Here is a 15,884-nt window from a genome sequence, read left to right as displayed (position 1 = left end):
AAAGATGGATATCTCGGTAACGGCAGCAGCTGCTGCCACAACCAAGATATCCATTTCTTCAGTGAGCGGTCCTGTCAACGATAACGGTGGTCTCCATGGCGGATTCGCCGCAAGATCACCGTTATCAGCACCGGGAGAGGGGCCCTCCCTCCTTTCTCCAGCGCCCTCCGCCGCTTACCGGAGCCGTCGCCAGCAGTGGAGGCGATCGGGTCCTTTCCCCTGCTCGGCTGGGATACAAGTGAGGGCAAGATGGCCCCCACCCATCCCCATAGCATAGCAGGGTGGAAGTGATGTCAAAACGTCACTTCCGCCCATGCTTCTTAAAGCAATATTTTCTGGTTGTCATTTTTTCAAATGACAATTTTTTTTTTTTTGGACCCCAGATCTCATATTTAAGAGGACCTGTCATGCTTTTTTCGAATACAAAGGATGTTTACATCCCTTGCAATAGGAATACAAGTCATCCATTTTTTTTAGTGTAAAAATTAATAAAATAAATAAAAATAAATAAGAAAACAAAAAAATGTTTTTTAAAAGCTCCCGTCCCGATAAACTTGCGCGCAGAAGTGAACGCATACGTGAGTAGCGCCCGCATATGAAAACATTGTTCAAACCACACAAGTGAGGTATCACCGTGATCGTTAGAGCGAGAGCAATAATTCTAGCCTCAGACCTCCTCTGTAGCTCAAAAGATGCAACCTATTGAATTTTTTAAACGTCGCCTATGGAGATTTTTAAGGGTAAAGGTTTGACGCCATTCCACGAGCGGGCGCAATTTTGAAGCTATGTTGGGTATCATTTTACTCGGCGTAACATTATCTTTCACAATATATAAAAAAATTGGGCTAACTTTACTGTTGTCTTATTTTTTAATACAAAAAAGTGAATTGTAAGACCGCTGCGCAAATACGGTGTGACAAAAAGTATTGCAATGACCGCTATTTTATTCCCTAGGGTGTTTGAAAAAAATATATATAATGTTTGGGGGTTTTAAGTAATTTTCTAGCAAAAAAATATGTTTTAATCTTGTAAACGCCAAATCTGAAAAACAGGCTTGTTCCTTAAGTGGTTAAGCAAAACTTAAAATATATCGAAATGATTGGTTTAAAAACCTCACAAATTCAAAAAGTGCAAATGTCATAAGTATGACCACCTCAATTACAAATATAAAAAAATGTACTGATAGAATTACTTTTTTTGCTGGTTTCCTGCACTGCTTCAGGATAACTGTGAGGCCTCGTACACACGGCCGAGGAACTCGACGTGCCAAACACATCGAGTTCCTCGGCCAGTTCAGCCCTGAAGCCGCCGAGGAGCTCGGCGGGACAAGAGCTCCCATAGAACAACGAGGAAATAGAGAACATGTTCTCTATTTCCTCGTCGAGCTCCTCGTCGGCTTCCTCGGCCGAAAGTGTACACACGGCCGGGTTTCTCGGCAGAATTCAGCCAGAAACTCGGTCGGAAGCTGAATTCTGCCGAGGAAACTGGTCGTGTGTACGGGGCCTTGATAGATGAATAACACACTTTAGTAACACATTCAATTGATCACTCTCTTTGATATCACTTCCCTACGTGGGATGATATCAGATAGAGTGATCAGTTATATGTGTTACTAAAATTAAAATGAACTAAAAAATAGTGCAGTGCTGTCCCACATTACAAGATTAAATACATTCATATACATTATGTATTATAGACCAACTCTAGGTAATTATTCATATAAACTTACAGCACAGATAGTGATAACATTATACACTACATACTGTATATCAATTAAAAAATGTTTAATACTTAATGGCATCTGTACACATCTCACAAGGGCAGTTTATTCCCATGTGGTGCGAGAAACATGCATGGAACGTGTCTTTCCATACCATGTTCTAGTGTGAACAGGCCCATAAAGTGCAAGCAAACTTTTTCTTTATAGTGCTCTGATATAAAGCTTATAAAGGGTGCTTTGTGTGCATCCCACAATTATGCAAATAAGATTTTCTTCACAGTGCAAAAAAAGTTTTTGTTCAACATGTGGATGTCTATAGTAGCAACCAAAGTATATTAGTGCTCCAATTAATCAAAACAGCACCACCCTCTATGGTGGACCTCACACATTGTACAACACAAAATCCTGCTTTAGTGCTTAGAGGGATGTATCACCATATGGTTCTGATAGCATTTAGAATGTCATGATCATCTCAGTATTTTATAAGGCAAATGCACGAGACAAGATTTTAAACTTTTAAAATAATTTTAAACTTTTTATTCAAAAACATTTTAATACATTAAAACATTTTAATACATTAAAACATTTTAATACATGCACACACAAAAGCGCTTACAAAATAAGTGCACTATAACTGTGCTCTAAGTAAAACTCACCCAGCATATATAAGCAGGAATGTGAGGAACACAATGTCTCAGCCCACTTCCAGTTTCCAGTGTCATGACGTCAATACAGAGTCTGCCCCCTTGGTTAAATCTCTGTAAGTCATGGTTTATCTGTTCTTTAGCTTGTATGATTGATTGCATAGTGTTGGTTTATAGCACATATACAGTATATTTATTCAATGTTGTAAGGTGGAACCTGCTACACTATTTATTTAATTTATGTATTTTAATTTCAAATACATTTCTACTAGGTCCTAGCAGCTTAGTGGGGGGGATAAAAAATATTTTGTAAGATATTGTCATACATTTTTTGTAAAAAAAGGTACATGTACCTACATTTACCATTTTTCCTATGTACGGTGACTTTTGGGACGCCCTGTAAAATGATTTTAGTCTGTGAATTCACTGCACTGCATATATCAAGTTACTTTTTTTGTATTTGGGTCTTTTGCATGTACAAACTTCAGACTCAGCATATTGCTGGGGTTGAAAGGCAAAGGGATACAATAAATGTTGGGGTGTGTTCCTGATGTTCTTCAGAACTGAAGAAGCCACAAATAAGCCATGAAAGTCACAAAAAATCTTCATCATATTAGCTACTACTACTGCTAGCTATACCATGACCTGGATACATGAGAGCCTTCACAGACATATGTAGCTCAATGGAACTACTGACCATATGATAAAGAAGAGATAAATAATCCTGGGGAGGATTTATGAAAAAAATCCAGGAGAAAGAAGGAAACATCAAAGAATGCATGGCTTGTGATGTGGACAATGGACAAGAGAGCCTTGAGTCAGAAAATGGATATCAAAAGCAACAGATAGCATGGAATAGTCTGGAACTCCTAAGGCTGAAGAATGAGAGTAATATGAACAACAGTTTATGAAACAGGATCCTACTGTATCCCCTAATATATCAAAATAAACATATTTGTGTGTATAACTTTAGTCATATAGTACTGTGTTTGTGCATACAAATTGCAATAGCTTGTCTCTTGACCTGGGAAAGGTGAGGGACAACTCTCCATTGGAGTCTCATCAGCAGGTACCAATCCACAAATAATATCAATCCTGGTTAAGGTTACCGGATTCAGTCTACTTTATTACCTTTAGCAATCTCCTTACCTTGTGGCACACAACTGCTAAATTTCGAAGTATTGGAGGACTCTCCTATCAAAGGGCTGGTACATATTTTCAACAGATAGTAATAATGAAAGAGATCCTCGACATGATTGGCACCAACAATGGCTAAAACACATCAGTGGCTATTATTTTACCCCTTTGGATCTATAACAAAGTGATAGATCTCTTTGCTTTTTAATAAAAAAAGGTCACCAGAAGACCTTGAGATTGTTGGATCTTCCCATGAGGGAGGTAAGTATAATGTTTTACTCCAAGACTGCCCTTATAATCTTGCACTCAAAACAAGTAAATACAAATCCATATATACCAGTGTGAGGGTGTTCTCTGACATACTGGGGTTGAGTTACTAAAACACAAAATCAAGTTAACTTTCAAAGCTTAATTGAACAAGCTGAAGTTTGTAGCTGATTGAGTACCAGGCACAACTGCCCCCAAATTTAGCATTATCCACTTTTAGTTAGTCATCCCCACTGAATATTTGTATGTTGGAATTTTTGTTGCCATCAAACCATTTTGTGATGTTTTGATGGCTGTGTGGAGTTGAGATCCATAATGACTTTGCTAGCAATTCATTTAAGGAATGTTTATAGCTGCTAAAACATATTTAAAAGGAATAATACACAGAAGAATAGAAAATGATAGCCTGTAGCTATATAAATACAATTTCAGAATCATAAAAAGTGATCAATTTGAAGATATTGAACAAAAAAAACAGATGTGATGTCTGTAAACTATGGACCTGCAATTGTATCCCCTAAACATAGGAAGCAGTTAAGTTGCTTTTCTCTGTTCTTCCCACTAAGAATTGGAGGTATTAAATGTTGGAAACATTTTTTTTGCCATTCTGCTTGTACACATATTCTGGGCCAGATTCACAAAAGAGATACGACGGTGTATCTCCTGATACGCCGTCGTATCTCTGTGATCCGCCCGTCCTAACTATGCGGCTGATTCATAGAATCAGTTACGCATAGCTAGCCCTAAGATCCGACAGGTGTAATTGAATTACACTGTCGGATCTTAAGGATGCAATTCGAGGCCATTGCGGTCGGCGTAGAATATGCAAATGACTAGTTACGACGATTCCCGAACGTCCGCGCTGCCCGTCGATCTAACTTTACGTTGTTTCCGTCGAGATACGCCGCGTAAAATTAGGGCTGAGCCCTAGGTGTTCTAAGCCATATTAAGTATGGCCGTCGTTCCCGCGTCGAAATTTAAAAAATCACGTCGTTTCCGTAAGTCGTCCGTGAATGGCGCTGGACGCCATTTACGTTAATGTCTAAACAAATGACATCCGTGCGACGTCATTTAGCACAATGCACGTCGGGTAATTTTCCCGACGGAGCATGCGCAGTATGTTCGGCGCGGAAACGTGCCTAATTTAAATGGTGCCCGCCCCATTTGAATTGGGCGGGCTTGTGCCGAGCGCATTTACGTTACACCCCTGCAAGTTTACAGGTAAGAGTTTTGAGAATCAGGCACTTTTGCTGTAAACCTGCGGCGGTGTAACGTAAATGGGATACGTTATGCCGCCGTGGAGTAACGTAAATCTATGTGAATCTGGTCCTCTGTTCTTATCTCCTGGGCATACTTCAAAAATGTACAAATGTTAGTTATTTCTCTTTATACGCAATTCTTTTCGTTCTATGTATATGATAATAAACTATGGAATCCCCCTAAATGATAACCCCAACCAGAAGATAAACAGGTAGATGGTAAATGAAGCTGCAGAGCTTAAATGTTAAATAATGGTGTAACCTGCCTAGCCATGCAGTGTGGGAAAACTGTATGAATCACTAGACTTGCTGAGTGAAATTAAGAATCCTGTGACAGGTTAACGTATTCATATATGTATTTAAACTGTGTATTTAACTGTTTGCCTGGAACTGTATATTCTATGTTTTAAGTATGATTTTGAAGAACAGAATTTCTTTTTAAATGCAATCCTAAAACACATTTCCTAGTGTATTAAAAAAATACTGTTATGCATGCTGCTAGCTGAACTCTATGCAAACGGGATTCACAAGTGCAGGTGTTTTCAGAACTAGAATATTCATTTCCCTAAAACTTGCATAACACAAGCAGGTGTTGTCAAAATCCAGCTTTGATTAAATTCATTCCCTCACTATGCTCAAATTATTTTTCATCTTCATAAAACGGTTTGATTACATTTTTTTGTTTAACACATAACTTCATTTTAGTTTTATTTTGTCACTCCATAACATACTGTACATTTCTAAATATATTTAAAACAGAATAATTTAATATATTTAAAACTGAATAATGGTTTGGTCTTCTACATGCACATTTTTGTAGAAATACTGATTCTGGTAGCAATAATGCTAAGCAGAAAAGTAACATAGTATTCTTTTAGCCAAGCATAGGTTTGTAAATCAGAAATACAAATCCTTAGGTAAACAGTAAGCATATGCATGCTGAAAATGTTTATTTAGCCATTTACCTATAAAAATTTCATGACACATGTTGAAAGCTCCTGATTGCTTTAGTGCACTAAAACAAACAAATAGGACGCCACACTCCATAAGATCCTGCCAAAATACATGGAAGTAAGATGCAATCCGGCTCCTCCCAGGCCATGTCCCTCTAATTTGTTTTGCCCCCATTTACAGGACTGAAGCCGTATTTTACTTTCATGTATTTTGGCTGGATCTTCTGGAGTGTGACATCTTATTTGTTTGTTTCAATGCACTCTTGCTAGGGCCGGGATGAGCCCTTTCGATATCTGTAGTGGCACTTCAATCAGCACTCTAAGTTCTATTTCTTAAGTCACATTGTCAATTTAGTGTTCACTATACATTGTCCATTTACTGTTCACTTATTACTGTTTTAATTCAGGAATATAAGAAATAAGAAAAAGATAATATCAATTAACATTTGCTTGGTTTTCAGTATCTGAAATAGTTGACGGCTGTGATCAATATTTGATAATATTTTAACAGTGTTATTGTTTTTTAATGCAGGGCACATTACAGAAATTTGTGGATGACTTGTTTGAGACTATATTCAGCACAGCACATCGAGGTAGTGCTCTTCCCTTAGCCATCAAATATATGTTTGATTTTCTGGATGAGCAAGCAGACAAGCACAATATCCATGATCCCCATGTTCGACACACCTGGAAGAGCAACTGGTAAGTTTTCAGCCTTTGACAACAGAAAAAGTATGTGTTATATTGTCCAATATAATCAAATGTTTAAGGATATTTTTTTTTTCTCAAACAAAGGTTTTTATTGAGCAAAAACAGCTTACAAAACTCCAGAGCATAATCATAAATGAAATCACAAGGAAGAGTACACATATAGCATGACATGACACTTTTTAAGCATATTTAACGCAAAGCTTTCAGTGTGAAAACAAGAGGAGATTATTTTCCCACATCTTCCTGACCCTTTTTAAAGTGTAGTTGCACTTTTGCTGTCAAAGTTGAGAAATCCCAACTATATGTCTGTTATATGTTTCCATTCACATGGCATTAATAAAGTTTTTTTTAGTTTTTTTTCAATTCTAATGCCGCGTACAGACGGTCGTTTTTTGTGATGAAAAAAAACGTCGTTTTTGAAAACGTCATTTAAAATGACCGTGTGTGGGGAAAACGTCGTTTTATGTCTTCTGAAAAACGACAAAAAAAAAATTCGAACATGCTCGAATTTTTTGTGTCGTTTTTCAAAACGTCGTTTTTTGTGTCAATGAAAATGATAGTGTGTGGGCAAAACGACGTTTCAAAACAACGTTTTTAAACCCGCGCATGCTCAGAAGCAAGTTATGAAGCTAGCTTCAATGGAAAAGAGTGCCGTCGTACGTGCTGAACGTAACCACGCTTTGCTAGAGCATTTTAAAAAACGATGGTGTGTAGGCAACGTCGTTTTTGAAAATTAAGTTTCAAAAACGTCGTTTTATTTCATGATTCGAAACGTCGTTTTTTTTTCATCACAAAAAACGACCGTCTGTACGCGGCATTACATTTTATTGGTGTTTGCAGCAGGCATTGGGCAAACTGCAAGTTACTGTGAAAAATTTGAAAAGAGGGGAAATCAATGAATCCCCACTGACAAAGAGCAACACACTGAGTTTTCAATGAGGAAACCCAACTTCTAGATCTTTAACACTTTGTTAGGACAGACAGTGTTCTGTTGATAATGAGGTCAGCCAGCAATTTACAGACAGGGCTAATTATGGTAATCATTAGCCCCCCAGCCCCCCCCCCCCTCATAGCAGAAGAAGCCTTCAGTATTGGAAAACAGCAAGTAAAAAGTAAGCAGCATTTGTTTAAGTTATGGTATGTCAATAAGAACATGTAACAAATGTAAAGTGGGGTTTATCCCAAATTTGGCTGCAAAAGTGGAAACACACTTAAAACCAGTGATGGCGAACCTTGGCACCCCAGATGTTTTGGAACTACATTTCCCATGATGCTTAACTACACCGCACTGCAGAATGCATGAGCATCATGAGAAATGTAGTTCCAAAACATCGGGGGTGCTAAGGTTCACCATCACTGCTTTAGGGGTTGAAAAGGTTTGTTTTTTATTTTCTAAATGTGTTCCTTTAAACTAGTGCATTGTTGGTTCACTTACCTTTTCCTTTGATTTCCCTTCTAAATGTTTTTTCTCTTTGTCTGAATTTCTCACTTCCTGTTTTTTTCTCAGTAAGGTTTCCCCCATCACCCAAGCTTTTCTGGCTGGTGGTTAGTCAGTGTGCTCGCCCCCTCCCTTGGGACTGGGCAAGCTTACTGAGGAGAAACAGGAAGTGAGAAATTCAGACAAAGAAAAAAAACATTTAGAAGGGAAATCAAAGGAAAAGGTAATTGAATCAACAATGCTCTAGGTTAAAGGAACCTATTTAGAAAATAAAAACAAACCTTTACAACCCCTTTAAGCTAACCCTGACACTGAAAACAACCTAATCCTTAAAATAAAACCTAAATGTAACTGTTAACAACTGAAAATTAATCATTGGCATTTAATATAAACTTAACCATTAACCTAACGCTAATATACACATAAAGGCTCCATTTTTTTATTCTTATTCTTATTCTCATTTATTCTTTATTCTCATTCTTTTTAGCACACCTAAAATGGACCATAAACACAAATTAAATTAATTAATCCAGTAAACCCTACCACAGTTCCTAACTGTTAACCCGGTAATATAAAAATAGTTCATCTGCCCATCCACAGTGCCCACAGCTTATAAATCTTCTTTTTACATTAAAATACTGCCACTATATACCTTTTTGGCTGAGCTGTATACCGCAGTCACATGATAACCTGCAGAGTTTGTCCAGAGCTGTGTGTTCAACAAGGAAATGTTCTCTCCAGCATAAAAGACACAACTGAGCATGTGCAGGTTGGCTTACCCTGCCTGTGTGTTAGCTGGCCTTTCCCAGATTGACAGTGCAGGAGGGAAGGATCTATGCATACAGATCAAAGAGCCCTTTTACACAATGAGGAGGATTAATCTCTTAAATTCCACAGTGAGAATAACAAGCATGCTATTCTGCATTTACAGACGGATTTCAGGGTTTACACTGGATAAATCCTTGGGGAACAAAACTTTCCTTTTTGGGTGATAGAACCAACGTTTTTAATACTACACCTTTTTTGACAGTATCTTATTGCACACCAAGAAACACTGATCCCATGTGAATACAATACCTGTCTGATTTAAACAAAATATTTCAAATATAATAATCTGTTCATGTGTCCTGTATGATTAGAAAAAGTTATTAATTTGGTTGAAGAACACTAACAACTATTTTTACAAAAAATAAGAACCTTCTGTCCTACCCAAATATAATAAAGTAAGATATGTTTTACACTGTAGTAGATTATGTTCTTATACTGCAAAATACAAAAAAGGATTGTCTCCCCTCCAAATAATAGAGGGCATGTCTATGGTAGCCATGGGCACATAATAGTGGGCTGTTCAGGGGATAACCAGTCAATGAAATGGGTTACAAAGTCAGTTAGAAAAAACTAAGGGCGCCCAGGGAGATTGTGTGTTGAAAATATTTCTTAAGACCATCCTCATGGCCAGTTTCAGCTTGGGCCCCCATATCCTGTCCTGGAAGCAGTTTCAATTCACAAAACCCTCAAAGGGTAACTCCACTTTCATTAGAAAAAAATATAACAAATAAAAAAATAATATAGAATATACAATTGCAACACAATACACTATTTAATGTTAATGAAAATTACCTTTCCTTTTCATTCTACAGCTGCTGTAATTTTCTGTAAAATTCAATGCAATATGGCAACCTGGAGGCATTCTGTACACAGCTGGATGCCCCCAAAAATGTAATTGCCTGCTTGTGTGATTGGCTCACTGCACTAAGATAAAAGTCAGATTTTAGGCATAAGGTTAATCACTTCTAAAGTTATGCACTGCAGTGTTCCTCATTAGAGCCCTGCAAGGGTATTAGCTGATCATTAATGAAAAGGCCACTCCTATTCAGAATTGGTATCCAAAATACATTGAAAAGCAAACAGCTTTTTTTTTTGCAGAGCAGAAACAGGCAGGACTTTACAACAAAGTTTGTTAAAATCCTTATAAGAAGAAATTGTTTTTTTTTTTCCTTAACAAAAGTGTAGTTACTATTTAAAGTTTCAGCAGCCCCTTTCACTTTAATCAGAAATGTAATAGTTATAGGTTCTGAACTTACTCATGAAATGATCCTCCTTAAAATATACTGCCTATGACTAGATTGTAATCTCTGACATTTACATACACTAAATGCAATCACTATTAATAAACTGTTGATGTAAATAGTTGGACTGTAAAATAACTGCTGTGGAACATATTGACACTTCACTGTGGATATACTACATTGCACACTCTATTATTATTTAGGATTTGCTGAGGTTTATTGGAGAGGAATTCAGTAAAGCTATTCTGACAGTATGGCCCTTTAAAAGGCCCTTTTCCAGATTACAAAAATCCCTGTCGCCAGTTTTGATAGTTTTACCGACATGTGTGAGATTAAGGTAATTTTTACTAGTGCCACTATTTAACAAATGGCACTATTACTGCACCAAATTTTTAAAAAAAATTCTCTATTTTAAAGATAATAAAACTAGAGGCAATTAAGACTAGCCAATAGCTTTCTTGCAACCAGTAATGCTGACAGTGGGCAGAGACTGATCGGGAAGCTCAGACACTAATTCCTCTTTAGGTTTGTCCTCTCCATCTGGCTGTCAGTTTGCCCATTGCCTGTTGCCATTCACAAGAGGAGCAAACCTAATGGGCAACTATTGTCTCTGAATTCCCATCAGGTCCTGCCCACCCTGCTACAAAACTCTCCAGCCATTGTGCTATCTGTGTGACAGACACACTAGAACAGAGTGTCTGCATGGACTCTTCAGTCTTAGTCTTCAGCCTTTACATGCAGTGCTTTCCACACTATCTGCTTTGCATGTTGCCTTCCCCAACATTTGGAGGCATAATGGAATTTTAAGTGTCGTAGACACTTTATTTAAATGCCCTGATTGTGTTATATATGTGATTGCAGATTAAACATAATGCAATGTGCATTTGCCTGGTAATTTTAAAACTTGTACTTTTTTCCTCTGCACAGGTGTTATTAAAAGTTTACTTTGTATAGCTGTTTTCATTTGTACTGATTTCTAGAAGCATGCTAAAACTGTTCCAACTTTAATAAAATATGTTTTTAAAGTGTTTTATATCAGTATTAGGGGAGGCTCAAGATGTGTTAGTTGACATTCAGTTATGCAAGATTTACATCTTGCTGTGTCACATACTACCATAGTGCTAGTGATTGAGAATGACAGTGTATTTTCCTCTATGATCAAGGGCTTACTGAAGCCTGTATTGTAGACTCATTGATGTGAAGGTCTATAAGAAGTGACTCAAAGTTAATTTAATCTGATTGCAAGGAGATAATTTCTTCATTTCCTCTCTCCCCTCCCTCATCCCCTTTAAATAAACCTCCTGCTCATTTAGTCTGAGTGGCTGCAATCAGTTTGAGATTAAAAGCGCAGATAATGTTAATAATATGCTAATGCTTCATTAGTCAGACACTTATTGGTGCCCAGGCTGTGTATATGTGTCACTGTGGTGTCCTGATCCAGCTCATTGTCACAGGGAACAGGAAGAATCCCACATTCCCAATGTTCTACTGCCAGAAATATGTACGGTAGAGGGTGAAGAGCAACCATCATTGAAATTATTTATATTGGGGATAGACACAGGGCTGGATTGTTATTGTGAAACATAGCTGGATGGTTAATGTGTATATAAAGTTAGAGTGGATGGACATAACCTATATTAGATGTTTACTAATAATTTAACTGCTACATTAAGAGATTTCTGGCTATGCTAATAAATGAAAATAAATAAATACATGACCTGCTGTAAAGTGATCATAAGCTCACAAGCAGGTGAATATTATAAGATGAGCTAGACCTTAGAAGAAAGCTGCAGTTAATAGCCTATGATTGCAGTATTGCCCCACCATGTGCAATCAGTTGCTACTGATCATTTTACATTGATTGCATTACACACAGAGATAAGTAATAAACAATTTTCATTAATTAAGTAGCTCTGCTAAAATCACTCAGGTAGCTGAACCCTAAGAAATTATATATATTTTTTTAACTTGACAACATTGTTGATTATTGAATTAGGCAGTGCATAAAACATTGCAAAATGCAGTAACCCTTACCAATCACAAATCATCTGTTAATTGATGTGCCTCAAATAAGGTGATTTCCTGTTTCTATAGATTAGTGTATTGCATGCCACTTTTGCATGACCTTACCAAATAAAGGCAGTTGATCAAATGTTGATGAATGCATTTTGGCATCTAGAAAGATACCAGATTTTTTTTTACTTTAGTTTTCTACTTTTAGACACAATCCATTTAAACATATTAATTTACTAAATAAAATGAATATTGCTCTGACTAGGACCCAACTGTTATTTAATAGGGCACATAAGAGGGCCAGGAGAGTTGTAAGGAACACCAGGTGAAGTGGAAGCAGCTCCTCTCAGATTAGGTCTTGAGATCCTAATACACATGTAAAAAAACAAACACAACCATCTAGTTGTAGCGATTTATTAAAAAAGAAATAGACAATAAAAATGAACTTACCAGTTAAAAGTGGATCAAGGCTTGTCATAAATCCATATGGACCGCCAAAGGATCACTGTGAGGCTGCAGAGAGCTCTGCAGGCATTTGGCTGGACATATGTCTGGCATGTAAAGGTGGATAGAAAATTACAGCAGTACTAAATTCACATTTAACAAATGGGTATTCACAATCACATCTATGAATCATATCAACATCACACCTGAACCGCTGAACAACCACCTTTGACAATAATAAGGGGGTACTGTCTGCCCTATAACTTGTAGCCACACCCCATCCACTTCCATTTACCATCACCCAATAGAAAGCGGTGCTGTTTGGAGCTGCAGCCATCTTGGTACTTCTGGAAGCTGCTGTTGCTTATGTTCAAGTCTGAAGCCTGGCCGCTGCACTTCACCAAGAACTCTGCCACATGCCTGCAGAGCTCTGTTGCCTCACAGTGATCTTTTGGAGGTCTATATAGATTTATTACAAGCTTTGATCCACTTTTAACTAGTGAGTGTATCTTTATTGTCTTTTATTATTTTTAATACATCTATACACCTATATGGGGGCACCCTGTGTTCTGTTTGTTTTTTATACTTAGTAAATTAATAGGTTTCTCCCTTGGTGCTCTTTAAGCCTAGCACCCATGGGCACATGCATCACCTTTTCAGATGCACTACTGTTGCATTTAAAATCAGTTTGAGAAACGTCTGAGATCATTTAGTAAATCGCCAGGTGCTTTTGCATTCCTGTTGACTTGTGTGGGTGAAAAGAAGCAGTTCTGATTGTGAAAAAAAGCCTGTTGACACAGACTTTTACCCTCATTTTTTTTAGTTGCCCCATGATACAATACGATTTGTAATTCTATATACTCTATCCAGTGCAGGACCAACATCAGAACAGTGTCATGTATCTTTTTAGATGGCAGAGAAGCAGAAGAAATGCATTTATAAAATCTAAGGGCATACATTTGCACATATATCACACTGTCCTCTTCTAATCCCACTGACAGTTGCACTATTTACACGCCCCCCCGCGCTCTTAAATTACAATTGTTTAGGATGACTTGGTGGGTTATATCCATAAATTACAATATGATAGGAGGGTCATGCTTTCCACTGAATGTGAAATCTGATATTATATTTCCAGGCATTTACTAAAATGATGATATTGGGGCAAGCAAAGGCCATTTGTGTGGTTACTGAAAGGCACTACAGCGCTATATTTGGAAAAAAGTGGGTTTACCTGCTGAATGAATTAGACGATCCACAATGAGAGTAATTCAAAATGTGGGAAGAATTAATACAAGTTCTAAATTGAGTTATTTGGTTCAAATGTGGCCATCTACTGTATTGTCGCAGTGTTCTTTTGAGAGTTTTGTTTTTTATGACCCTATCTGCCAGCCATTTTAGTTTTTAATATTAAGAAGATTTGGATAGGGAGCTGGTAATTTTTCTTAGTTCTGAAGCCAATGAGCTCAGCCTACTAATAACAAGGTTCAAAGAGGCATGTATTTATAGAGGAGGCATTTCTGTCTAATCAATGTAATAGAATGCATCATGGGGTGCATACTTTTAGACTTAATGTTTGATTGATGTTAAATGTTAAAAAAGGCTGATAAATTTACTTTAAAACTGAAATCCAGACAGATGGAAGACATCATTCAGCCCAGTTATACGTTTTAGCTTGCTATATTCCCTTGTACAACAGACTGCATAAGCATAGTCAGAATTCTGAGGCAGGAAGGCTATATTTCCATTCACAGTGCTTTCAGTTTCATATGGTAAACATGGTGATAGAATGGGAGAACACTGGATTTTTACCAGTGTGCTGCTTATATTTAATTTTTCATTCAGCTGGCTAGAGTGGGTTGTTGACCTAGCTGTGCTGTCTGTCTTAAAGGATTTGTAAAGGCTCTTTTTTATTAAAAGAGAAGTATGGGTTTAAGAGAAAAAAACTGAGCAATCAAACATTGCTGATCACTCAGCTCTCGGTCTGGATTTTTTCATAATCTGGACTTTCTCTGTGATGTCATCTGTTGGCTGAAAACAGGTCACAGGGGTGCAAAAACAACTACAATCCTGTGATTCATAGGAAAAGTACAACCAAGAAAGATTTGGCTATACTTCTCATTTAAAATATTACAGGTTTAAACTTACCTGCTCTGTTTTGTTTGGTATTGCACATAGTGTCCCTGATCCTCCCATTCTGGGCCCCTTGCTGGTGGTTTAGGCTCCTCCTATGCTCCATTTTCCACCATAGGAAATCTACTTCCTGAGCCCTGCTTTGTACGTCTATAGACATGCACAGCATGGCTCCTGCTGCTGCCTCTCTGTCCTGTGAGGCCCCATACACACGATAGAATCCATCCGCAGATAAATCCCAGCAAATGGGTTTCTGCGGATAGATCCTATGGTGTGTACACGCCAGCGGATCTTTTTCCGCGGATAAATCTCCCCTGGGATGGATTCCAGCAGATCGGATATTTGCTGACATGCACAACAAATCCATCTGCTGGAATCCATTCCAACGGATGGATCCGCTCGTCTGTACAGACTTACCGGATCCATCCGTCCAAAGGGATTCCCCGCACGCGTCGTAATGATTTGACGCATGCGTGGAATTCCTTATATGACAGCGTCGCGCCGTCGCCGCGTCATAATAGCGGCGACGGCGCGACACGTCATCGCCAGAGGATTTCAGCGCGGATTTCAATGCGATGGTGTGTACACGCCATCGCATAGAAATCTTCTGAAATCCTCGAGAGGATTTATCCGCGGATACGGTCCGCTGGACCGTATCTGCGGATAAATCCTCCCGTGTGTATGGGGCCTGAGACAGGAGAGAGAGAAGAGAGCCACTGCAGATGGGCACAGCGCTGGATCGAGTTAGGCCTCAGGTAAGTATTTAGGGGGTGAGGGGGGTGATACAAACACTAGAGAATTTGTATCCTAATGCAGGGAAAATATTTGAGTAAAAGAAAAATCCCCTTAGAATCACTTTAACTACTTGCCGACCGCCCACCGTCGTTATACGTCCTCACTTTAGAGATGAATATCTCGGTAACGGCAGCAGCTGCTGCCACAATCGAAATATTCATCTCTTCTGTGGGCGGCCGTGTTAACGATAATGGCGGTCTCCGCGGGGAATTCGCTGCGAGATCGCCGTTATCGGTGGCGGGAGAGGGGGCCCCCCCCCCCTCCCGCCGCTCTCCCGCGCCCTCCGCCGCTTACCGTAGCC

At 38.4% G+C, this 15,884-nt stretch overlaps 1 protein-coding gene across 2 annotated transcripts in view; it reads left to right on the top strand.

Moving 5' to 3' along the window:
- The window catches only part of PLXNA4 (plexin A4), a 910,139-nt gene that overhangs the window by 871,224 nt on the left and 23,031 nt on the right, over positions 1-15,884 (top strand). For both annotated transcript variants that reach the window (XM_040343305.1, XM_040343306.1), the window contains one exon: positions 6,513-6,682. In XM_040343305.1, the coding sequence (XP_040199239.1) occupies positions 6,513-6,682 (170 nt within the window). The remainder of the gene's footprint in view (positions 1-6,512; positions 6,683-15,884) is intronic.

Source organism: Rana temporaria, chromosome 3 (genome assembly GCF_905171775.1).
Source record: "Rana temporaria chromosome 3, aRanTem1.1, whole genome shotgun sequence".
NCBI classification, from domain to species: domain Eukaryota; kingdom Metazoa; phylum Chordata; class Amphibia; order Anura; family Ranidae; genus Rana; species Rana temporaria.
Note: the sequence above shows the minus strand (reverse complement) of the source record. Positions and strands in the feature narration are given on the sequence as shown.